At 44.0% G+C, this 23,548-nt stretch overlaps 1 protein-coding gene across 1 annotated transcript in view; it reads left to right on the forward strand.

Annotated features, from left to right (window-relative positions):
* Window positions 1–239: 239 nt before the first annotated feature.
* Window positions 240–23,548, forward strand: part of LOC149430895 (zinc transporter ZIP5-like) — a gene marked incomplete at its 3' end in the record, with an annotated part of 28,071 nt that continues 4,762 nt past the window's right edge. Inside the window, exons 1-3 of the mRNA XM_089665949.1 lie at window positions 240–825; window positions 9,137–9,332; window positions 12,820–12,989. Of these exons, the coding sequence (XP_089522075.1) occupies window positions 301–825; window positions 9,137–9,332; window positions 12,820–12,989 (891 nt within the window). The remainder of the gene's footprint in view (window positions 826–9,136; window positions 9,333–12,819; window positions 12,990–23,548) is intronic.

The raw sequence follows: 23,548 nt of genomic DNA on the forward strand, positions 1-23,548 counted from the left end.
GCAGGCAGGAAATCCTCCGTTCAAGACTGATATAGGAAGAATCGTCTGTATCTGCAGATATATGGATAAAACATATGGTGATCCCTCTCTTTCTTCTGATCCCCGGGGTTGTCAGCTAGAACACAAGCTTCCACCCAATCAGCACTCACCACATGGGCGGGGCTGTACGGCAGGGCCACGACAAGTCTCGAGTCCCCGCCCCTATCCGGTGACAGGGCAGACACGGCGTGATGTCACAAAGTATGGAGGCGTGTCCCTGTCTCCAAGAGTGCGGATGAGAAAGACTACACGAGGGAAAGGATGCGGCCGCTGTTCATTGTGTGTGTGGCCGCTGTGATGTGCCGGCCGGGCACCGGGACCGAGGCCGCCGTCACCGTCACGTTACCTCCGCAGGGCGGGGAGACGGTGAGCCCGAGTGCCGGCCAGGTGTCCGCCTCTAGCCCGGTATCTCCGGGGGTGGACGCTGTGCTGGCGCTGAGGGCACAACGTCATAACCTGCTTCTCCTATTCCAGAGATATGGAGAGAATAACCAAAGCCTCACCGTGTCCGGCTTCCGGCAGCTGCTCCGCAGTCTGGGGGAGGAGAGGATGAAGAGCATCGCTGTACACAAACATCATCATCACCACCACGATCATCACCATCCTCATCATCATCAGGATCCGCATCATCACCACCACCACCATCATCATCATCGTCACCACCCTCATCCTCCGATCCCCACCACATGTGAGGAGAGGAGGGAGAAGAGACATGTCACCTCTGGGAGCCAGGAGCCTGGAGAGAACCCAGCACACAGAAACATCACCCTGGGAGCTGAAGTGGAGGTGATCATCCTACTGTTCCATGGATCATCACCCACCAAGGACACTTACACCTCACTCACACCGATCCCACGCTGAAGTCGTGACGCTTTTCACGATTTCAAAGTCCGATGTCATCCCAACTTGAGGTGCGACTCGTAAGACACAGGTGTCTATGCAAGTCGCACCTGAAGTCGTGTGTGCACTATGTAAGAAATCGGTGCGGCTCCGACCGAGTCGGAATCGCACCGATGTGCCCGCTTTAATTGCGGACATTAGGGTGCGACTTACCATGCAACTTGCATGACAGATCGCATAGCAAGTCACACGCGGTGTATCCAGGGTGGTAGTGCCCCGTCGTACCGGTGTGATTTGGGAATTGAAATCGCATCTAATGAAAGTGAATGTCAGTGTCCTAACGTGTGATTGGCTGCGGCGCGTTTTCTGAAGTAGTTCTTGCATTACTTTTTCTGCAGTTTTGTTGCGATTTCACACACATAGAATGTAATGGAAATCGCACAGCAAATTGCAAGAAATCATTGGAAATCTGCACAAGTAGTAATAAAGTCTTCAGAAATCGCACTGAAATGGCATGATTTTATATCACGGCGGTGTGACCGGTGACTTAGAAAAACAGTCCAGATGCGTTCCGGATGCGTTTCTGTATGCGCGTTTTTGATGCTTTCCGGTTCTTTTTTTTTTTTTTTCCCTTTTTCTTCAATTTAAATGGGGATATGTGCGTTTTTGGTGCATTTTATTATGTTCCAGTTCAGTTCTGTGCAGGAAAAATGCACCCTGTTCTACTTTTTTTTTTTTTTTTTTTTTTTTTTTTTTTTTCCTGGAACGCACTGGAACTGGAGAGAGCCCAGCACACAAAAACATCACCCTGGGAGCTGAAGTGGAGGTGATCGTCCTACTGTTCCTGGAACACACTGGAACTGGAGAGAGCCCAGCACACAAAAACATCACCCTGGGAGCTGAAGTGGAGGTGATCGTCCTACTGTTCCTGGAACACACTGGAACTGGAGAGAGCCCAGCACACAGAAACATCACCCTGGGAGCTGATCACCCTACTCTTCCTGGAACACACTGGAACTGCAAGCGCTGATGTTTTTTTTTCTTCTTCATTGACAACCATATAACCTACTTTCTGTGCGTTTTGGATGCAGAAAAAAACACACTGAAACGTATGTACTGTGAACTGGCCCTTAGCCCTGGTTCACACTGATGTGGTGTGGAATTCGCACCAGTTTCTGTGCGATTTCCAAAGCGCATCATAATTGCACCTTGTTCATGCGAACTACTGCGGGTGTATATTTTAGGTTTAACAACACCCTGAAATTAGTTTGCAAAACATGGTGTGATGTGTGGAATCGGATCGCATGGGTGTGAACACCCATGTGATTTGGTTCTGGTGCTGAAGAATAAAAGGGTCCTGTACTATTTTTCATATGGATGCTTTGCAATTTGAACCATACAAAATGTAAGGCTCAAATTGCACCGCACAGAAATCGCATGTGATTTGCACAGGAATGCGGTATGGTTCCTGTGTGAATCACTTGCGATCACTGTGAACCAGGGCTTAGGGCCGGTGCACAAAACATGCATTCCAGTGCACTTTTTTCAGCATCAGAAGCACATAGAAAGTAGGTTACATGGTAATCAGTGGCTTTGTTCACACCAGTTCTATTGCGTTTCGGTTCCAGAAAAAAAAAGAACATGCTGCATTTTTCCTGCACAGAACTGTACTGGACTGCATCAAAAACTCACCGGACCCCAGTAAAGTGAAAAAAACAGGAAAAATTAAAAAAAAAGTCTGGAACACATCAAAAACCTGTTAAAAAGGTGCATGCAGGAACGCATCCAGAACAGATCTGGATTGTGTTTTTGTGGTGTGAACTGCTCCGTATGATCTGTGTTGTGTTTTTTTTTTTTTTGTTTTTTTTGCATTGGTCCAGCATAACTATGACTATTTCATACAAGGAGGACCCCTGACAATCAAGTAGTTGCTGCTACTAATTGCTGCTATTTTGCAGGTCTCCCGCTTGATCAGACTGCCCCACTGTGTACTGACCACAGATCCCTTGCTAAGCATTGCCTCCCTTCATAAAATTCATAGCCCTTTTTCCCCTCCCCATCTTTCAGGACAGCACCCTTGACAGACCTGGGCTCCTCCCCACCTGAGGAAACACCACCTCCACCCAGATTAGTGCGGCCTCCCCACTAGGACCTCAGTAATGGTGTTTCCTCCTGTGGGGAGACATGTTTTGGAAGCCCTTCCAGGGTGGCCAGGGGGCTGTGTTGTGCCTGGAAGACAGGGAGGGCCGTGTGCGGTCTGTGTGCCGTTCCTCCCAAGGTGGGGAGGTAGGCACCTGGTCAGTCCTCTGGGGGCAGAGGGGGGTGTCCCTTACCTCCTGTTGCCCTGCCCCCACCTGTGGAGGAGTGCTGGGCGCCTGCATTTAGCCCATCCAGGGGGACCCAGAGGAGAGGTACCGCCCCATCATGATTGATGCTTGCGGTGAAGCTTTGCCGGGCTGGATGAGGGGGGATGTCATTTCCACTTGAGGAGCAGAACTTCCTCCTGGGACGTGGCTTCCGGCCTCAGTTCCTGTGAAGTGTGGAATGGAGTTGGGCTGATGCAGGGAGCTGCATCCTGACAGGAAGGCCACGTGGACCCCGGGACAGACCACCACTACGAGCCATGTCCGGAGCGAAGGGACCAGGTGATGCTGGCACAAGCTAGTCTCGGGTAGGTGACTCAGAGGAGCCTCTTCCCCTAACTGTTAGGCCCCTAGCTCCAGGGGGTGTCCTCAGCCCTCCTGGTGGTCAGAGGGGCAGGGGGTGGGGGGGTCTCAGCTTAGGAGTTTCCCATGCCCTGCCAAGTGCTGCACGGAAAGTATGCAGGGGGGGGGGGGAGCAGGATGGCTATGGTTTAATGGGCAGCCTGTTTTTGTGCTGTTTTTAGATGCAAACCAGAGAGAAGCCTAAACCACACTGGGGCTAAAAAGAAGTGCGCTTTATGCAGGGTGACACTCAAAGACTCCTGGACTCACATGCAGGTTCTCTCGGGCAACTCCTCAGTCATGGCGTATCTTGTGGTCCCTTGCCTTGGAACTGCTCACCTGTGCCGAGGCCAGTGTAGCCTCCCTATCCACCGTCCACCTGAATGGGGATTCAAACCAGGTGGCAGACTATCTTAGCAGAAGGCAGCTGAGGGAATCCGAGTGGGTGCTCAGTTGGCAGATTTACCAGATCATTGGGAAGTGGGGGTCTTCGTCACAGACCTTTATGCGTCGGGCCAGAATGCCAAGGTCCTGGTATTTTACTCCTTAAACCGTTGGGACGGGTGTAACATAAATGTACAGATTTGAGTAGCTGAAATGTGACCTTTAGCAATATGTAATCGTAAATGTAGTTTAATTCCTTGTCATTAAAGAAATATTCAGCCATAGGTATTCAGAGACAGATGGTCACCCATTAGCATCAGAAAAGAGAGCTTCCTCAGGCTGGAAGTGACACCTGGGTGCTAATAAGATTTGTCACCTTCTGGGAAACCTGGAAGGAAAAGACTGGAGACAGGTTGGCTTCATGACACAGCGGGAGACCAGAGCTTTGACGTATATCAGGAGATCAAAGGAATAGGCTTCATCTCTCATAAAAGCTAAAATATTAGTTGCAGAGAGATGAAAATACTTCCTTCTGATTGGGCACTCTGTGGGCTACATCGGTATGTAAAAACTGTATTTGTGGACTATGTAGAATGCCAGAAAAATGCAGGAAATGGTTGTGTCGCTGGATCGCGATAGCTGAACAGTGATTGGTATTGTCGCGATCGGACTGATGCGTTGGTGTTGGAAATTCAATCCCTGACTTAGTGATTCAAGCCGGTCCTAGTCCAATTGACTTTGGGCAGTTCAGCACCCAGAACATCCTGTGGGCAGGTACAGGAACACATCCCCCCCCAGAGTCAAAACAGCACCGGCCGATTTTCGTGGTTCCTCCCCATTTTGTTTATCGGGCATGTTGGAAAATGAGTGATAAACAACCAATTTTTTTTTGGGAGTTCCACCTATGGATGGCCTGCTTTAGAGAAAAAGTTTTATATATAAATGTTTTTTTTGCCAACTGTGTCACTCAAAGCAAGAAGTGGGAGGCAATCCCTCCAAAGTGAGTTGTCATCGTAACTAGTGTCCCCTTTAGATTTCCCCTCTGTTCCTGTTCTGGTGGCAACAAAATTGTGGATTTCCTTTTTCCACATCTCAAGTGCTTGCTTTTACCATGTGAACAAGCTTATACAGTTATATTTTCAGGACAAGCTTTTGGGGTGTACCTCCTTTCAAGTCTGAATAGTACTGCTTAGATTTTAGAAGGGGGTAAACCCCAAAAGCTTTTGCCAGAATTCCTTAAAATCGTTTGTTAGAACATTCTTTCTTACCATTGTTGTCAACTAATTTCATAAAGTGGTTGTAAAGGCTGAAGGCTTACCTTCATGCATTCTATTCTAATCCGTGTGCAGCTCCCCCTAATACCTACCTGAGCCCGATCTCAATCCAGTGATGTGCACCAGAGCAGCTCTCCTTGGTCTCTCTACCCTCATTGGCTGAGACACAGCAGGGGGAGCCATTGGCTCCCACTGCTGCCAATCACAGCCAGTGAGCAAGGGGTGGGCTGAGCCATGCTCTGTCGGCTCGGAAGCAAGCAGCAAGTGCCACAGAGCAGGTAAGTATGCCGTGTTTATTATAAGCAATCTTTATAACCACTTTACAGTTTCATCCAGACTTGCTGTTTGAGTGGAATTCCAGCTTGCATTATCTGTTGTGTTTTTCTTTTTTTTTTTTTTTTTTTTTGTCCCTGAACGAAAACCATGATCACTTAATTTTGTTCAATCTGAGAAACCTTTTTAATCCTGCTCCTTCAAATCTTGATTTTTGTTGAAAACGAAAGTCAATTTGATCCCAGGCCGTTGGCAGATGAAAAATGTAAAAAAATTCTGTGGGTGTATGGCCGGCTTTATAGCCTGTTCACACACATGCATTGCAGTAGCACATCATATGCATTAGTGTATTATGGTGACCTTCATTTTGTAATGAATGAATCTCAGCACACCACATCAGATATGCAGTGTTTTAGAAGATGCATTGCAGCTTGTTCATTTTGAGGCATACTGCTTCTCAGTATGGTATGAATGGGTTCCTAAAGTTTGTGTATCCCAACACTTTATTTTGTTTTTATTTTGTTTTAGTTTTGTATGGAGTAGAGATGGTTCAACACTTCTGGTCCTATTTCACTTGTCTAGTGACAGAACAGCTGTCTTCATTTAAATGTTTAGGCTCCATTCACACTTCTGAATGCGGCCTTTAGGGACTACACATGGGAGTTTCCATCGATTAGCTGCAGTTGGCAGCCTTGTTGAAAGTAAGAGAGCTGACCGCTCCCGCAGCTAATCACAGCTACTTTAAGTGATCACTCATTTAGTCCCCGGTCACACTGGATGCGAATTGGCGTGCGATTTGAAAATCGCATGCCAAGTTGCACCCTATTGTCTGCAATTTACATTGGTCATGTCTGTGCGGTTCCAATTTGGTCGGAGCCTAACTGATTTCTAAAGTAGCACATGCACTACTTTTGGTGCGATTTGCATAGACATCTGTGTCAGATGTCTTGCAAATCTCACCTGAAATTGGCATGTCATCCGACTTTGAGATCGTGTGACTTCACTGTAAGTCGCACGATTTCAAAGTTGACTTTGGTGTGATCGGGGTGTTAGTCTGTATCCAGGACCGTTCACCACAGGTAATCTGTCCATAAGCAACTGTGATTAGCTGTGGGATTTTCAACCTCCTATTGCTTTCAATGGGGCCTATTGCCTTCAGCTAATTGCCAGTGTCTCCCAGCTGTGAACAGGGCATTACCCTCTCTTTTTTTTGTTTTGGTAAAAACTGTAAAATTTGGGATTTTCCATCACTTGCTGTCTTAGCGATACTTGTAACAAGGACAACTAGCCACTTGAAGACCTGCTAATGTGTATATATACGTTGCAAGTTTGAAATGGTCTACCAGGGCAATGCAGCTCTCACCCCATGTAAAGTGCATCAAGAAAGAATTCACAGCGCTTCACTTTTGCCACATTTTGTTATGTTACAGCCTTATTCCAAAATGGATTAAATTAATTGTTTTTCCTCTACATGCTACAAACAAATACCCCATAATGCCAATGTGAAAGAAGTTCGTTTTGAAATCTTTGCAATTTGTTAAAATTTAAAAAAACACATGTACATAAGTATTCACAGCCTTTGCTGAATACTTTGTTGAAGCGCCTTTAGCAACAATTACAGCCTCAAGTCATTGAGTATGATTCTACAAGCTTGGCACACCTATTTTTGGGCAATTTCTCCCATTCTTCTTTGCAGTACACCTAAAGCTCCATCAGGTTGGATGGGGAGCGTCAGTGCACAGCCATTTTCAGATCTCTCCAGAGATGTTCAATCGGGTTCAAGTCTGGGCTCTGGCTGGGCCACTCCAGGACATTCACAGAGTTGGCCCATAGCCACTCCTTTGATATGTGGGCTGTGTGCTTAGGATTGTTGTCCTGTTGAAAGATGAACCGTCGCCCCAGTGTAAGGTCCAGAGTGCTCTGGAACAGGTTTTCATCATGGATGTCTCTGTACATTACATTCGATCATGACTAGTCTCCCAGTTCCTGCCGCTGAAAAACATCCCCACAGTATGATGCTGCCACCAACATGCTTCACTGTAGGGATGGGATTGGCCAGGTGGTGAGCGTTGCCTGGTTTCCTCCAGACATGACGCTTGGCATTCAGGCCAAAGAGTTCAATCTTTGTTTCATCAGAACAGAGTTTTGTTTCTCATGGTCTGAGAGTCCCTCAGGTGCCTTTTTGGCAAACTCCAGGCAGACTGCAATTTGCCTTTTACTGAGGAGTGGCTTCCATCTGGCCACTCTACCATACAGGCCTGGATTGGTGGAGTGCTGCAGACATGGTTGTTCTTCTGGAAGGTTCTCCTCTCTCCACAGAGAAACGCTGGAGCTCTTTCAGAGTGACCATTGAGTGCTTTGTTACCTCCCTGGGTAAGGCCCTTCTCCTTCGACAGCTCATTTTGGCCGGCGGCCTGCTCTAATATTCCTGGTGGTTCCAAACTTCCATTTACAGATGATGGAGGCCACTGTGCTCATTGGGACCTTCAATGCTGCAGACATTTTTCTGTACCTTTTTCCTAAGATCTGTGCCTTGATAAAATCCTGTCTCGGAGGTCTACAGACCATTCCTTGGTCTTCATGACTTGGTTTGTGCTCTGACATGCACTGTTAACTGTGAGACCTTATATAGACAGGTTTATGCTTTTCCTAATCATGTCCAATCAACTGAAGTTCCCACAGGTGTACTCCAATCAAGTTGTGGAAACATCTCAAGGATGATTAGTGGGAACAGGATGCACCAGAGCTCAATTCTGAGTGTCATGGCAAAGGCTGTAAATACTTGTGTGTGGTGTTTTTTTATTTTTCAAAAAATTACAAAGATTTCAAAACTAACTTCTTTCACGTTGTCATTATGGGGTATTGTTTGTAGAATGTTGAGTAAAAAATGAATTTAATCCATTTTGGAATAAGGCTGTAACATAAAATGTGACAAAAGTTAAGCGCTGTGAATACTTTCTGGATGCACTGTATGTGCAATGAACAGGGGTGGACTGACCATTTGGAAATTAGGGCACTGCCCGGGGTCAGTAGGGGGCCCCATGAGTTGTCAGTCCACCCCTGGCAATGAATCTCCTTGCTTCCTGGAATACATTGCAATTGAATTGAAATCTCCACCTGGGACACCCAGTGCATGCCTGCAGTTGTATTGAGGCAAGAATGCTCCTCCAGATCTGAACTTTGCACAATCTTTCAGGATGCGTTCTAATGGTGTCCAATATACAAACCTCTCACATCACTTCAGAGACTTTCAGCGTGCTCAGCTACATTCCCTCATTTCCAGGGAGACTTAGTTTCTTGAACCGGTCTGCATTTGATCCTTTGATCTGTTCCGTGAACGTTTCTCCATATTCACTTTTTTGCTGCCTTTTTTAAAGCTATATCGGAGAGTGTGTGTGTGTGTGTGTGTGTGTATGTATGTGTGTGTGTGTGTATATATATATATATATATATATATATATATATATATATATATATTACACATACATACACACAGTTTTTTTTTTATTTTTCTTCACCTTTCTTTTATATGAATTAGAAATGGTATTCCAGTTCCCAAATGATTACAGCTATGTAAATTCACTTTGAATTGAATGTAATATTTGTCTTTTCTTCTTGTAGTGTTTAAATGCCTCACGTCTGCTGACATTGCATGGAATGGACATGCAGATGATGCTTGATGTAGATGAGTTTAGATACATCTGCCCAGCTATTATTAATCAAATCGACAGAAAGTCCTGCTTAATTAATGCTCCTGAGGAAGCTGCTGATGAAGCTATGGCTGAAAGTAGCCATGGTGTATATTCTGTGAAAGTAGGTAAGTAGCTGGAGAAAATGGTAAAAAAAAAAGGCCACTGTGATCAACTTGCTTCATTATCTTAAAGAAAACTCCAGGAATGTATACACTTTTACAAATGTGTTGGCTAATAAGAGGATATGTCCAAAAAGGGAAATGCCAGCTCGTGGACTTATCCCTTTAACTTTTCATTTTGAGCACTGTGGGTAGTTATTGCAACATTCCCATCACTCTGACAGCAGATGCAGTTGTGCTACACTGCAGCCTCTCTGCCTGCCCCTCTGCTGTCCATTCACAGCATACTTTGTATTTTGCAAATGAGTTTACAAAATACAAAGTGCTCCGTGACTGGATAGAAAGAGAGAAGGGGCAGGCAGAGTGGCTGCAAATGACTCTGCAGCTGCAGGATTGGAAACCTGAAGGCCCAGAAACATAACTGTACCTCTGGCACTCTGTAAAAGTGTAAATTGTACACAAGAGGTAAGTCCATGAGGTGGCATACACCTCACTGGACTTAACCCCTTAAAAGCCAGCCCATGAATACTGTAAGTGCATATATTCCAGGCATTCCTCTTTTTAACATTTTAATCTGCGGCATCTTTTTCTGTAATAAAACGCACTGGTTTATAACCTCTTTCATTTAAAGTATAACTAAAGGTAATTTTTTTTTTGATCTGGTGGTGAGGGGTTGGGACAACTGTGAGGTTATCTCTGTTTGTGTTCCTGTTAGGGAGATTTAACATAACTGCTCTGATCACCAAAGTTACCAGGAATAGAATTGAATGTAGATCCAAAATTTTGAGGGGTTACCAGAACAGGAATATAGGGGAAAACGTCAGATGTCTTCCTCACATTGGAAAGAGATCCTCTCACTTCCTGTTGAATCTATAGGACAGGAAATTCAATACTGATGGCAAAAAAACTGACAGCGGTTTTAATCCTTTCCTATTATTCAAAATGGGAAAAAAAAAGTTTTCGCTTCAGATTTTTTTTTTTTTTTTAAATGCTAATTCCACCTATTAGACCTTGTTACATGTGAACACCCGTATTTGGGATTTGGTTCAAAGCAGTCCCCTACACCCACAAAATGGCCCCCCTTCTTACAGCGTGCTGGGGTTCTTCTCCCCACAGCAGCTGTCATATTAGAAATGATTGTGGCTGTTCATGGCTCCACCTACACAGCTTTATCATTCATTTATAGAGCTCTATGAGTAAACTAAGTCCCTTCTGCCACTGCAGCAGATGGTATTGTAGTTCTTAATTGAACACAGATGTGGCGATCACCTCACTCCTATTTCATTGAAACTTCTTCCAACTCTCTACTATAAAGTCTGCATGGACATAAAACTGGAGGAAGGATCTGCAGGAGCCTGACATTGCCATGATTTGCAGGCTTATTTTGCAGAAATAATAAATGCACATTTGTTGCTGAAAATATGGATGTATTTAATACTTAAATTTTTTTTTTATAAGGTGGACGTGGCCTTTAAACCTCCTGTCCTTACCTGTATAACGTTACCTTTTTTGAATTGCTGTCCTACTGCTCCATTCAGTGTTGGAGCTAACAGAAATACCAGTTGTTTTTTTTTTGTTTTGTTTTTTTTTTTTTTCGGGTTCAAATGAGTATGTGACTTGCTCCAAGTGACAGTGCTTGGCCAATTGGTGTTGTCACATGGGGAAATCTGTAGTCTGTGAAAAATTAGGTACTCATAACTTAAAGGATAAGTTTACCTTTGGGAACGTGTTTTTAGAGGGGAACATGTAACATGTTCCCATAGCTGCAGCTGCCGGACGCCACCCCCCTTTAAGTTATGTGAAGTGCCGTAGTAGTTCTTTCAAGCTTCTTGTCTGGTCTGCAGGAGATCTGCATGGCATCATTGATCTACTGATCGCTGGTGCAATGCTTTCCAGGCTCCTATAGAGAAAAATAATAAATGCACATTTTTTTTTTTTAACTGCAAAAAAATGTGCATTTATTATTTTTGTCTAAAAGGTGAACTTCTCCTTTTTAAATGGTGCTTTCTGCAGTGGTATAAAGAAGATGCATAGGGTGTCTACTTTAAAGGGTAATCATTTATGCCTTGTGAAACTGAGGTCCCCGATTTGAATCCCCACGATCTGCTTGGTCTTTTCATGTTCTCCTGTGTGGGTTTCCTGCCAGCCTAATTTCTCCTGTCCAAATTGACCCATGTGCATGTATGCATGTGAAACCTGAATGTACAATATGTATAGCACTGCATAAATGTTTGGCACTGTATAAATGTGTAATAAATATTTTGTATAAAATAAAACCTAAATAAATGAAATTATTATTATTATTATACAGGATTTATATAGCGCCAACAGTTTGTGCAGCTCTTTACAAGACAGTACAATTACAATGCATTTCAGTACAGAAGGAATGTGAGGGCCCTGCTCATGGAGCTTACAATCTAAAGAAAGGGGGAGGTGATACAAAAGGTGATAACTGAGGGGGATGATCAGGTGGAGGTGATTCAAGTACAGTTCTTAGGTGGAGGTGGGGTAGGATTCCCTGAAGCAGCGAGTTTTCAAAGATCGCCTAAAGGCAGGCAGGGTGGGTGCTGACCGGACATGCTGTGGTAGGAAGTTCCAGAGGATGGGATAGGCTCTTGTGAAGTCCTGGAGGCGAGCATGGGAGGAGGCGATGAGGGAGCTAGAGTGGAAGATATCTTGGAAGGAGCAGAGTGGGCAATTTTGGGCGGTATCTGCGGATGAGGTTGGCTGTGTAGCTAGAGGTAGTGTTGTGGATGGCTTTGTAAGCTGTGGTTAGTATTTTTAATTTTATATGTTGGGTTAGTGGAAGCCAGTGAAGGGATTGGCAGAGAGGGGTAGCAGTCATGGCAAAGCACATGTTCACTTTAAGCTGTAGTAATTGGTGACTTTAATACTTAGTGTTACTAAACCCACAACAGTAAAATCCGTCTGTATATGCAGTCAGTCATGCTTGTTATACTCACTGTGGAACCTGAGGGGTTAATCCTCTGCATTGTGTAAAAAGGCTCTTTGATCCTGGCTTCTCTGGTCCTCCCCTTCTCCCATTGTCCCTGTCTCCTTTTCTGATAAGTCTTTGGAGTCACTCTGCACATGCTCAGTTTAGTGTGTATGTGCTAGAGTTTTTTTCTATTGGGAGAGTGCATGTGATCAGCACAGGGTCAATCAGCACTGTTTAAACAGAGGGTCAGGGGTTATGTAGCCTTATAGGGCAGTCATAGGACAATGAGAACTCTCCTTACAAGCTTTAACCAGTGCTCAGCTGGACATTGATAGAAGTCACAAGACTGCTCCAACTGCTAATGAGAAAAGGTATTTTTGCAGTTTATATTTACTAAAACAATTGCATTTCCATGTTCTGTGTACTGTGGAAGACCAGATATAGTAAATGCAGGGTCCTAGGTTTAGTAACACTTTAAATGTGTGATTTTTGTTTCACAATTCGTGCATCTTTAAGCCTGGTAATCTATTTCTTCTTTTTTTTTTTTTCCCACAGCATGGGTCGGTGGCTTTATATCAATTACTGTTATAAGTGTGTTGTCATTGCTGGGAATCATACTGGTTCCTCTGATGAATAAAGTGTTCTTCAAATTTTTGCTCAGTTTCCTGGTGGCGTTGGCAGTTGGCACTTTAAGTGGGGATGCATTTTTACATCTACTTCCTCATGTAAGTAGTTAAACCATTGTTAAATCTCATTTTGTGTGTGAAATGACTATATGTTAAATGCAAGTGGTGTACAGGCTTTAGGGGTTTTTTTAGGGTTTTTTCACACTACCATTACAAGAACACTCTCTGGGTGGAGATTTGCTCTTTTATTTATTTATTTTTTGTTCTAATTCTTCAGAGTGACATTTCATTAATTCCTATGTACGACAGCTCAGCTGCAGTGCATAGAAATACAAGGACAAACAGTGAGCTCCAATGTGAAAAAATGCACACACAACACAGACTTTCTAGTGCAGAAAACACTGGTCTCCAAATAAATGTGAACAATCTCTTAATGTTTTGCAATTAATAATACATTGTTCACTAGCTGCCCAAGATAAAGCTACAGAGCTCATTATAGCTTTCCAGGCCCCTGCTAGGAATTGAGCTTGTGATCTCAGTGCAGCAAGGCATTTGACGCTGACATTTGTCTTTAGCAGTAGAGGTTTTGGCAATCATTTTAAGATTGGAAAAACAAAATGAACAGTAGCTATTAGTTACAAATGATGATCAGGGTCGGACTGACCATTTGGAAACTCAGGCACTGCCCGGGGTCAGTAGGGGGCCCCATGAGATGCCCCTGGTACCTTTTTTTTGTTTTGTTTTGGGGTTTTTTTTCGTAGGCTTTTTGAGTTTGGGCAAGGACAGAGGGGCCCCATGATCCCCTATTGCCCGGGGGCCCCATGAGTTGTCAGTCCGCCCCTGATGATGCAGCTATTTTTAACCATGATTAAAGGATAAGTTCACCTTTTGGACAAAAATAATAATGTGCATTTTTTTATTATTTTTGTCCAAAGGAGCCTGTAAAGCATTGCACCAGCGATCAGTAGTTCGCTGATGCCATGCAGGTCTCCTGCAGACCTGTCAGACTATCTCCTAGCCGTATGGGATGTACGGCCAAGCAAATATTCTGACAGGAAGCTTGAATGCACTACCTCGGCTCTCCACAGCGCTGTGGCAGTTCATTGAAAACTACAAGCCGACAGCTTCTAAGGCTGTTGGCACTTGCAGTTCATTAATTCACAGAAGTCCGTGAATGAATGATGCCGCCATGTAGGCAGAGCCGCGCACAGCCACGCTGTTTTCAAATTTGACAGTATTTTTCACTTTCAATACATTTCTATTGAAACCTGTAAGGTGCAGAACATGGTGTAAATAAAACTTTTTGAACTGGCCTAGAAGATGTTAGACAGCAGGAACTTGGCTGCCAAGAATGTAAAAAACCTCCAACAGTATAAATAGCTCATTAATAAACAACATTCAGCTTTTACAGGTGGAGGCCACTGACATTTTTTTTTCCCTACTCATCTTTTCCAATTGTTTTTCACTAGTTTTGCATTTGGCTAGGATCAGTGCCACTACTGGTAGCATGAGGCAATACCTGGACCCTATAGAGGTTGCACAGGCAGTCCAACTCCTCCAGGATGGCTCCTCAATACATGCCATTGCCAGAAGGTTTGCTGTGTCTCCCAGCACAGTCTCAAGAGGTATGGAGGAGATTCTAGGAGACAAGCAGTTACTCTAGGAGAGCTGGACAGGACCGTAGAAGGTCCTTAACCCATCAGCAGGATCAGTGCAAAGAGTAACGGGATGAGCACTGCCAGAGCCCTACACAATTACCTCCAGCAGGCCACTGGTGTGAATGTCTCTGACCAAACAGTCAGAAACAGACTTCAGGAGGGTGGCCTGAGGGTCTTCTAGGGGGCCCTGTGCTCACTGCCCGGCACCATAGAGCTCGATTGGCATTTGCCATTGAACACCAGAAATGGCAGGTCAGCCACTGGCGCCCTGTGCTTTTCAGATGAGAGAAGGTACACCCTGAGCACATGTGACAGATGTGAAAGGGTCTGGAGAAGCCGTAGAATGTTATGCTGCCTGTAACCTCTTTCAGCATCACTGTTTTGGTGATGGTCTGGGAGGCATATCCATGGAAGAATGCACAGACCTCTACTGGCTAGACAGTGGCACCCTGACTGCCATTGGGTATCGGGATGAAATCCTTGGACCCTTTGTCAGACCCTACACTGGTGCAGTGGGTCCTGGGTTCCTCCTGGTGCACAACAAAGCCCGGCCTCGTGGTGAGAGTATGCAGGCGGTTCCTGGAGGATGAAGGAACTGATACCATTGAATAGGCCCCACGCTCGCCTGACCTAAATACAATAGAACACCTCTGGGATATCACATTTCGGTCCTTCCGATGCTGCCAGGTTGCACCTCAGACTGTCCAGGAGCTCAGTGATGCCCTGGTCCAGAGTTGTTTTTTTTTTTTTTCCCTTCGACTATTTTGCAGATAATAAAAAAAAACGGTGATTAAGTAGCACCAAAATAAAGCTCCATCTCTGCGAAAAAAAAATTATAAAAGTTTTTTGTTGAGGTACAGTGTAGCATGACTAAGTAATTGTCAAAGTGCGAGAGTACCGAAAGCTGAAAATTGGTCTGGGCAGGAAGGGGGTAAAAGTGGCTTGTATTGAAGTGGTTAATATGCAATGTCTGAATAGGCTTGTAAAGTCACTTTAATTGTTGTGGATCATTGTCAAAGATTACTGTCCCATAGTACAGTCACTCTCTTGTGTACTTCCTGGGCTGTTATGCAATTCGGTTTCTTGATCATGTGTTTAGTGTTTGGTTTCTGCTTGTTTCTATGTGGCTAAGCTTTTTTTTGGCATCTTGTAAAATGTATTGGGCAATGTCTCCATTCAGTTGTGGTGGTTTTTTTTTTTTTTTTTTTTTAAACTATCACCATTTTTATTTATTTTTTTTGAGTAACATTTTGGTATTGCTATGGGAAATGGGGAGATTTTATGGGTACCGACCAAAACAAAAAAAAGTTAGGCCCTTTGCAGACTCCACTTTGATCAGTATGGGATCTGGACACTGATCAGAGCAGGCAGATGAGAGTACTTTGTCCACTCAGTTTATGGAGAGCGAACACGCATAGAGTCTGTTCTGCTCTATGGACAGTTGGATGTGAATGGACTCCGCTGTCTGTGTGCACTTGACTGCCCTTCAATCCGCCTAGGTGGAGGGGGGCTGATTCCCCCCCCCCTTCCATGTGTAGTGTGTGTGTGTGTGTGTGTGTGTGTGTGTTTATTTTTATTTTTTTTTATTTTTGACACTCGCTCTTTTTGCAGGTTAAATTTGAGGTTGGTGTGTGTACACCTGCTGGTCACCTGGGTGAATGGAGGGTCCGATCAGGTCCGCCTAAAAAACTGATAGGTGGACCGTTCGTGTGAAAGGGACATTATTGGGGATGTGCTACAATGGTAGGACGACAAGTTTCTTCAGGAGGGATGCGCTGTGATGGAGGGGTGGGGGATGAGGTGGATGGAAACGGATGCACTGAGATGAATGGCATGCGTTTGAGTAAAGATGTGCCTTGATAAAGGAGGTGAGCTGGTCAGGAAGGGTTACACTGCAATGAGGTTTGCTAGAGAGGGATGAGCTGTGTTGGGAATGTGAGTTGGATGGAGATGGATGTGCTGTGATGAGGAGCAGTATCTGAAAGGGTTGAGAAAATTTAATTTCATACAATGCCATGAAATACTATTTGCATTCCTTCTAAATTTCCTCTGATTGACAAACTCAGGACAGGGAGGATTCTAATGCTTTAGAGACATCATATGTATCTCTTGAATTAAAATCCTATTACCTGCTTGTATGCCCTGAGCTATGTGCACAGCTCAGTGTACATATTTCAGCAATGCCAAAATGAATGACCTGCGCATGCACAGGAGTGACATCATCTCAGTCGGGTCAATGAAATTGGCCAAAGATCAGTACCCGGAAGCCTATTCAGCCGATGATGATAGCGGTCGGTGGGGAGCTCTAAGAGACCACAGCACTGGATAGAAGGGGAGTATAGTTCCGCTTTAGGGTGGATTCATACCATGTCTGTTGCATGTAGTTTACATTGAAGCACATTAAATGCACTTTAAAGGGTAAACACAACATTTCATATTCCTGATATGGGCCTGCTTTACCATATACTTGTTTTAGTGCTGGTTCACACCATAGAAACACAGTTTAGATTCATTTCTATATGCACATTTTTTACGCATTCCGGTGTGTTTTTGATTCCTTCTGGTTCTTCTTTTACCCTCCCTTTTTTTTCAACTTAAATAAGGACATGTGCGTTCTGATTCGTTTTACTGCGTTCCAGTACAGTTTGGTGCAGAAAAAATGCAGCTTGTTCTACCTTTTCTCAAAACCATCTTCCAGGACAGCCCTTGAGATGTAGATCTCCTCCCTCTGGGACAGGAAACACATAAAACACACACTTTAAAACACACACTTTAAAAGGTGTACCTCCAAGGCCTCCCTCTTCAGTATTCGTGTTTCCTCCGGAAAGGTTAGGATGCACATCTAAGAACCTGTGTGGAAGCCCTTGGCACAAGGGCAGTGCTGATAGCTCCTGATTTAGAAAGTTACCTCCTCCTCGCCTTGCACAATCACTCCATTAGAGAATAGGAGTGGGGCTGCGCTCTTGTTGCCTTCAAATCCTCAGGGGAGAGAAGCCCACTGATTTGGTGTCCAGCTGACACAGCTGAAGAATCCTGGCCAGCTCGGCGTCCTCCACTGGGCGGAAAGGTGAAGTTAATTGTGACTTAAGGTAGGTGGAGTAGGCTGCTCTCCAAGCTGGTTTCCTGGAAATTCCGGCTGGAATTACATAATCAGTGGGCGCCGGGGACTCGTGGTTCCGGTCTCCACGGTGGTGCAGGCAGCAGTGTTCTCGGGCGGTCGGTGCTGTGTGATGGAAGACCTAGCAGAGGCTATGGCCATCTCACTACAGGAATGGAATGGAAATTGCTGCCCCTCCCCCCCAGCAGGCAGACCCTGGTGGTTCCTTGGGCACCGGCTCCTCTCAGATAGACTTGGGGACGATTTGTTTTCCCTCTTGCTGATCCTGGGGGTGGTTTTCCCAGTCTCTGAGGGCTTTTTGTGAGTCTCAGGTGATGGTGGGGCACGCTTCTTATTTTCTTCCCCCAGCACAGGGTTGTCTGGAGTGTAGGAGTCTGAGCTTATTAGACTCTATATTATGTTTTGCTTGTAGGTTAAAGCCCAAGGCAAGAGACAGAATCGGACTTCCAAAAGGAAGTGTGTACAGTAGTTTGTGTGGCAAAGTTAGGTACAACATGGGAGAAGCCCTTTTGCCGCAGTTGTGTGGATAGCCTAGTTAAGGATGAGTCATCTACGGCCTGTCATATAGTCCTCCTTTTATTAAGGATGATGTGGCGACTACAATTCAGTCGTTTAAATCCCTGCTAGACAAAATGCAGATGCCTCTGGTGCTCTTGACGCAGTCTGTGGGTACAACTCCAGCAGCATAGTCATTCAGCTGGGGGGAGTAAGATCCGGAAGAGGATCCCAGATCCCATGCTTCCTCACAGGCAGGGTCAGACTCTTAGGGAGAGGATAGAGAAGGTTACTCCTCCAGGGGTTCTAGGTACAAATTGACCCTTGATGTAGATGACCTCCTTAAAGCTCTTTTGAAGCCTTAGAAATTGAGGAGGAGGATGTTCATTAATCTAAGCACTACCTCATGTACACAGGTCTACATGCAAAGAAGGCTGGGGTTTTCCATTTCATAGTTCTCTGGTTGATACTATCTTGGAATTCTACCTCCATCAGCTTAAAACCAGCTTTGTCAGCCACCTGTGTCACCAGAAATCTTGAGTGCTGGCTTACTCAGTTAGACGCATCCCTTGGCAGGGACCTCCAGGCAACAGATTTTGAATTATTTTCCTTTGCTGTTCAGAGCAGTAGGTTTCCTTGCAGATGCTTCTGCCATATCGGTCAAACTAGCCTCAAGATCTATTGCCTTAGTAAATTCGGCAAGAAGGGCATTGTGGTTGAAAACCTAGTTGGGTGATTCAGCATCCAAGCTGCGCCTCTGTGCCTTACCTTTTTCAGGGGATAACTTTTTTGGTTCAGGCCTCCAAGAGGCCTTGGAACGTACGGTGGATAAGAAGGCTTTTCCTGAGGGTAAAAAAGTCTTACCCCACAAGGTTTTTTTCGTGGCTAGAAAACGCAGAGTCAGCAAGACAAAGATGTCTACCCTAAAACATTGGACAGGACAGAAAAGTAAGGGAAAGGGGGATCCTATTCAATCCTCGGGGCCTCAACAAGTCTCCATGACTCGAACGGCCCAGTGGGATGAAGACTGAGGACCTTTCTTCCTCAGTGGGCTTCAATTTCCATACATTTTAGACTTCGAAAAGGGGTACAGGTTGGAGTTCCACTCCAGTCCCCCCTCCAGGTATCTAGTTACCAACCTTCCCAGGGATCGGGAGAAGGCACAGATTCTGTGTGGCCTAATGGGAGACCTTGTGGATCAACAATTCCTTACTCGGGTTACCCAGAAGGAGCAGGAGATGGGATTTTATTCACGTGTTCATGGTGAAAAAACAGTCAGGCAAATTTTGCCTGATCTTAAACTTGTGCCCTCTCAATTGGTCTATAAGGAACAAGCACTTCAGGATGGAATCGATCTTCTCTGTAAGGAACATCCTTTATCCAGATTGTTTCATGGCCACGCTAGACCTACGGGACGAATATCTTCACATCCCCATACACCATGCGTTTTAGAAATACCGAAAGATAGCAGTAAAAATCATGTCGGAGATCCACCACTTCCAGTGTCTGGCTCCACCTTTGTCTAGCGTCAGCACCAAGAATTTTTACTAAAGTGCTAGCAGAGGCTTTGACCCCCTCTAAGAATGAAATCTATTACAGTTTTTCCCTATTTGGACAATTTGCTCTTCTTGGCCAGTTCTTATCAAAAGCTGATAGAGCTGTAGAGCTCTGGTCCTCCAGAATCTGGGGTGGCTTAGCAACAGAGACAAGTTGTACTTGACTCCCGCCCAGAAGGCCTATATGGGATACAAGATTTCCTCGGTGGAGAGGAAGATCTTCTTTCCGCAGGAAACATTTTTCAAAATGGACAAGGCGCTGGTAGGGCTAGGTTCTGGGCTTACGTGTTTCTTGTCCTGTAGAGAGGAACTACATGTCTCAAGGGCTGCCCTGTAAGACTTTATAGAGAATTAGTTACCTGTAAGTCTAACTCTGTTTTTTTTTTTTTTTATCTGGAACTGACTGCAGGGGTGTGAACTATGCCATTGGGAACCATGTAACCTATCAATGTGTTTTTGGTGCAGAAAAAAAACGCACTGGACTGCATGTGGTGTAAACAGGGTCTTAGTCTTGGTTCACACCTATGTAGTTCGCTTTTGATTAGTTTTTATGTTTTTAGCATGCTTTGTGCTTTTTCTCAAGCGTTTTTTGCCATGTTTTTACCGTGTTTTGCATTTTTTTGGTTTCTGGTTTGTTTTTTTGTTAAAGTGGAAAAATTTTTGTTGCTGGGTAGGAAAAAAAAGCAAAACGCGGTAAAACGCACTACATGTGTTTCAGCAGCTTCTTCATTGAACTCTCTTGTAGCAAAAATGCTGCTTTTTGCAATTAAAAAAAAAAGTCCCTGACCCTTTCTCAAAAAACATATATGTGAACGTGTCCCATACGAAACCATGTTCAATGGACTGTAGTGCAATTCTGCAAAAAAGCACTAAAATTGCGTTGGCGTGAACCAGGCCTTAAACTTTTTGTTACATTTCTTCAGTTGCTTCCTAGTTTCCATGCCTAGGAAAATAATGTAATACATCCCAGGAGCTTACAAGGGAGGAGGGTTTTTTTTTTGCTAGGCACACCCACCTGCCTGCAGGCCTGAGCTAAGGGCAGATGGATTACAGGAAGTAATTGCTACATTAATTATCTTCCCTTACTGAAGATTACCACAGCCAGAAATGCGGGGGGGGGGGGGGGTGGTCAGTGTTATTTCTTAGCAAAATAAAGGATAGAGACATGGATGGAGGGGTGAGCTTTGAACATTAAAAACAAATTAAACCATGTTTTTTGTTTTTGGTGTTCAGATGCAGGACAATCTGCTTGTCCTAATAAAAAAACATAAATTGTAACCAAAACTGTATTTAAATCTGCTTTAAGTAATGTCTGGGGCTTTTAAAAACAAAACTGGCTTTATATATGTAAAGCGCTGCATAAATTGACGGCGCTATATAAGTATATTAAGTATATGTTTATCTCCTCCCCCCACCCCCCCGTCTCCAGCACCACACCCAGGGACTAGCAGGGAATAGAGAGACCTTGCAGTGTAATGAGCACCGATTGGCTGCTCGTCAGGAAAGGGGAGTGTCTGGCTTATCTTATATCCTTTTTGCTGCCAGAGCTGTTTTTTCGTTATTTGCACACGTTTAAAAAATCATTTTAGGCCTGTAGATGACACAAACCCCCCAAACATGATATATTTTCTGAAATCAGAGATCCTACAGAATAAAATAGCAGTAGTTCTAATTTTTTATGTCACATGATCGTATCAAAAAGGTTTTAGTAAAAAATACACTTAAGTTAATTTTAGGGCACAAAAAGCAATACATTACCCAATTTTTTTGTAAAATTTAAAAGGCTAGGTTGCAGTGAGTAAATAGATATCCAACTTGTCAAACCGTAAAATTTCCTTTCAAATTTGATTACGATGCATTTCTGTTTCTACAAGCTGCATGTAATAGGTGTGAAGTCAAACTATTGGTTTTGCTTATTTATTTTGCGCTAAAATACAGAAACTGAAGCACTGGAAAAAACGCTAACTGGTTTTACAGGATTCCTTGTAAGATCATATGAGCAGCACTGTAAAATATTCACATTAGGTATTTGTTATTCTGCGAAAATTGCAGGAAAACATTGTCAGTCAATGCTCTTTGAGGGCAGTTCCACAAGTCGTGCTCAACAAAAATGTCAGCTAAACCATGTTCGGTTTCTGAAAGGTATGTAGTTCTTTTGTGCTCTGTAATGGTTTGAGTTTTATAGTTTTAGATTTCTCAAATTTACAAAAGGCAAGATATTATAAAAAATAAAATATTAAACTGATTAGTGATCAATTACGTGGTTTTTGTTTTTTTTTTTTTTTTCCTTTCTTCAAATTCCTTTAACCACTTCCCCTCCAGAGGATTTGTGATATGGCACTGAGTTACTTTGACAATTGCGTGGTCATGCAACGTTGCACCCAAATGAATTGTCCTTTTTTCCCACAAATGGAGCTTTCTTTCGGTGGTATTTGAGCACCTCTGGGTTTTTGTTTTGTTTTTATTTTCTGTGTTGTAAGCAAAAAAAGACTGACAATTTTTGAAAAAAAAACAAACCAATATTTGTGACTTTTTGCTATAACACATATCCAGTAAAATAAAATCTAATTTTGTCATAAATTTAGGGCAAAATGTATTCTGCTTACATGTCTTTGCTAAAAAACAAAAGTGTGTGTGTTGGATTTTTTTTTTTTTTTACTAGTAATGGCAGCGATCAGCGACTTATAACAGGACTGTGGTTGGCATTCTGACACTGGGGGGCGGAAGGGCGCTGACTAACTGCCACTGACCTCCCCAGTGACACTAATAGTGATTAGTGCTAATAAAAGGCACTGACGCTGTGCTAATGACACTGGGCAGGAAGGAGTTAACATCTGGGGGCGATCAAAGGGTTAACTGTGCGCTGTTTTCCTATGTTGTCTGTGTGTGCTTTACTGTGTAAGCATCCTGCTTTGTATTGCTCTGCTATGCAGAGTAATATAAAGCAACGTGCTAGAGCTAACGGGAGAGATCTGTAGTGTGTGTGTACGTGTGTGTATATATATGTGTGTGTGTGTGTGTGTGTGTGTGTGTGTGTGTATATATATATATATATATATATATATATATATATATATATATATATATATATATATATATATATATATGTGTGTGTGTGTGTGTGTATATATGTATGTATGATTTTGCGCAGCCCTGCCGCTCTGTAGCAGTAGTTCTGCTATAGGGCGGTCAGGAAGCAGTTAACCAAAAGGCAGGGAGGAAAACATGCATTGGATATACGCTCTATTGCCAAAAGTATTGGGACGCCTGCCTTTACACACACATGAACTTTAATGGCATCCCAATCTTAGTCCGTAGGGTTCAGTATTGAGTTGGCTCACCCTTTGCAGGCTGTCCACAAGGTTTAGGAGTGTCTATGGGAATGTTTGACCATTCTTCCAGAAGCGCATTTGTGGGGTCAGGCACTGATGTTGGACGAGAAGGCCTTGCTCTGTCTCTGCTCTAATTCATCCCAAAGGTAATTCATCCGAAAGGTGTTATATCGGGTTGAATTCAGGACTCTGGCCAGACAAGTTCCCCCACCCCAAACTCTTTATGGACCTTGCTTTGTGCACTGGTGCACAGTCATGTTGGAACAGGAAGGGGCCATCTCCAAAATGTTCCCACAAAGTTCGGAGAATGAAATTGTCCAAAATGTCTTGGTATGCTGACTCCTTAAGAGTTCCCTGCAGTGGAACTGAAAAACAACCCTACATCATAATACCCCCCCCCAAACATTACACCTCAATACTGGTGTGTGTGTGTGTTATACACTGCTCTAAACAGCGGAACTCCAGGTAAACCGTTCAATATGCAACCAAAATGCGCACA

This window comes from Staurois parvus, unplaced genomic scaffold (genome assembly GCF_062004578.1).
Source record: "Staurois parvus isolate SC_StPar_1 unplaced genomic scaffold, SC_StPar_1.0 ptg002422l, whole genome shotgun sequence".
Taxonomy (NCBI): domain Eukaryota; kingdom Metazoa; phylum Chordata; class Amphibia; order Anura; family Ranidae; genus Staurois; species Staurois parvus.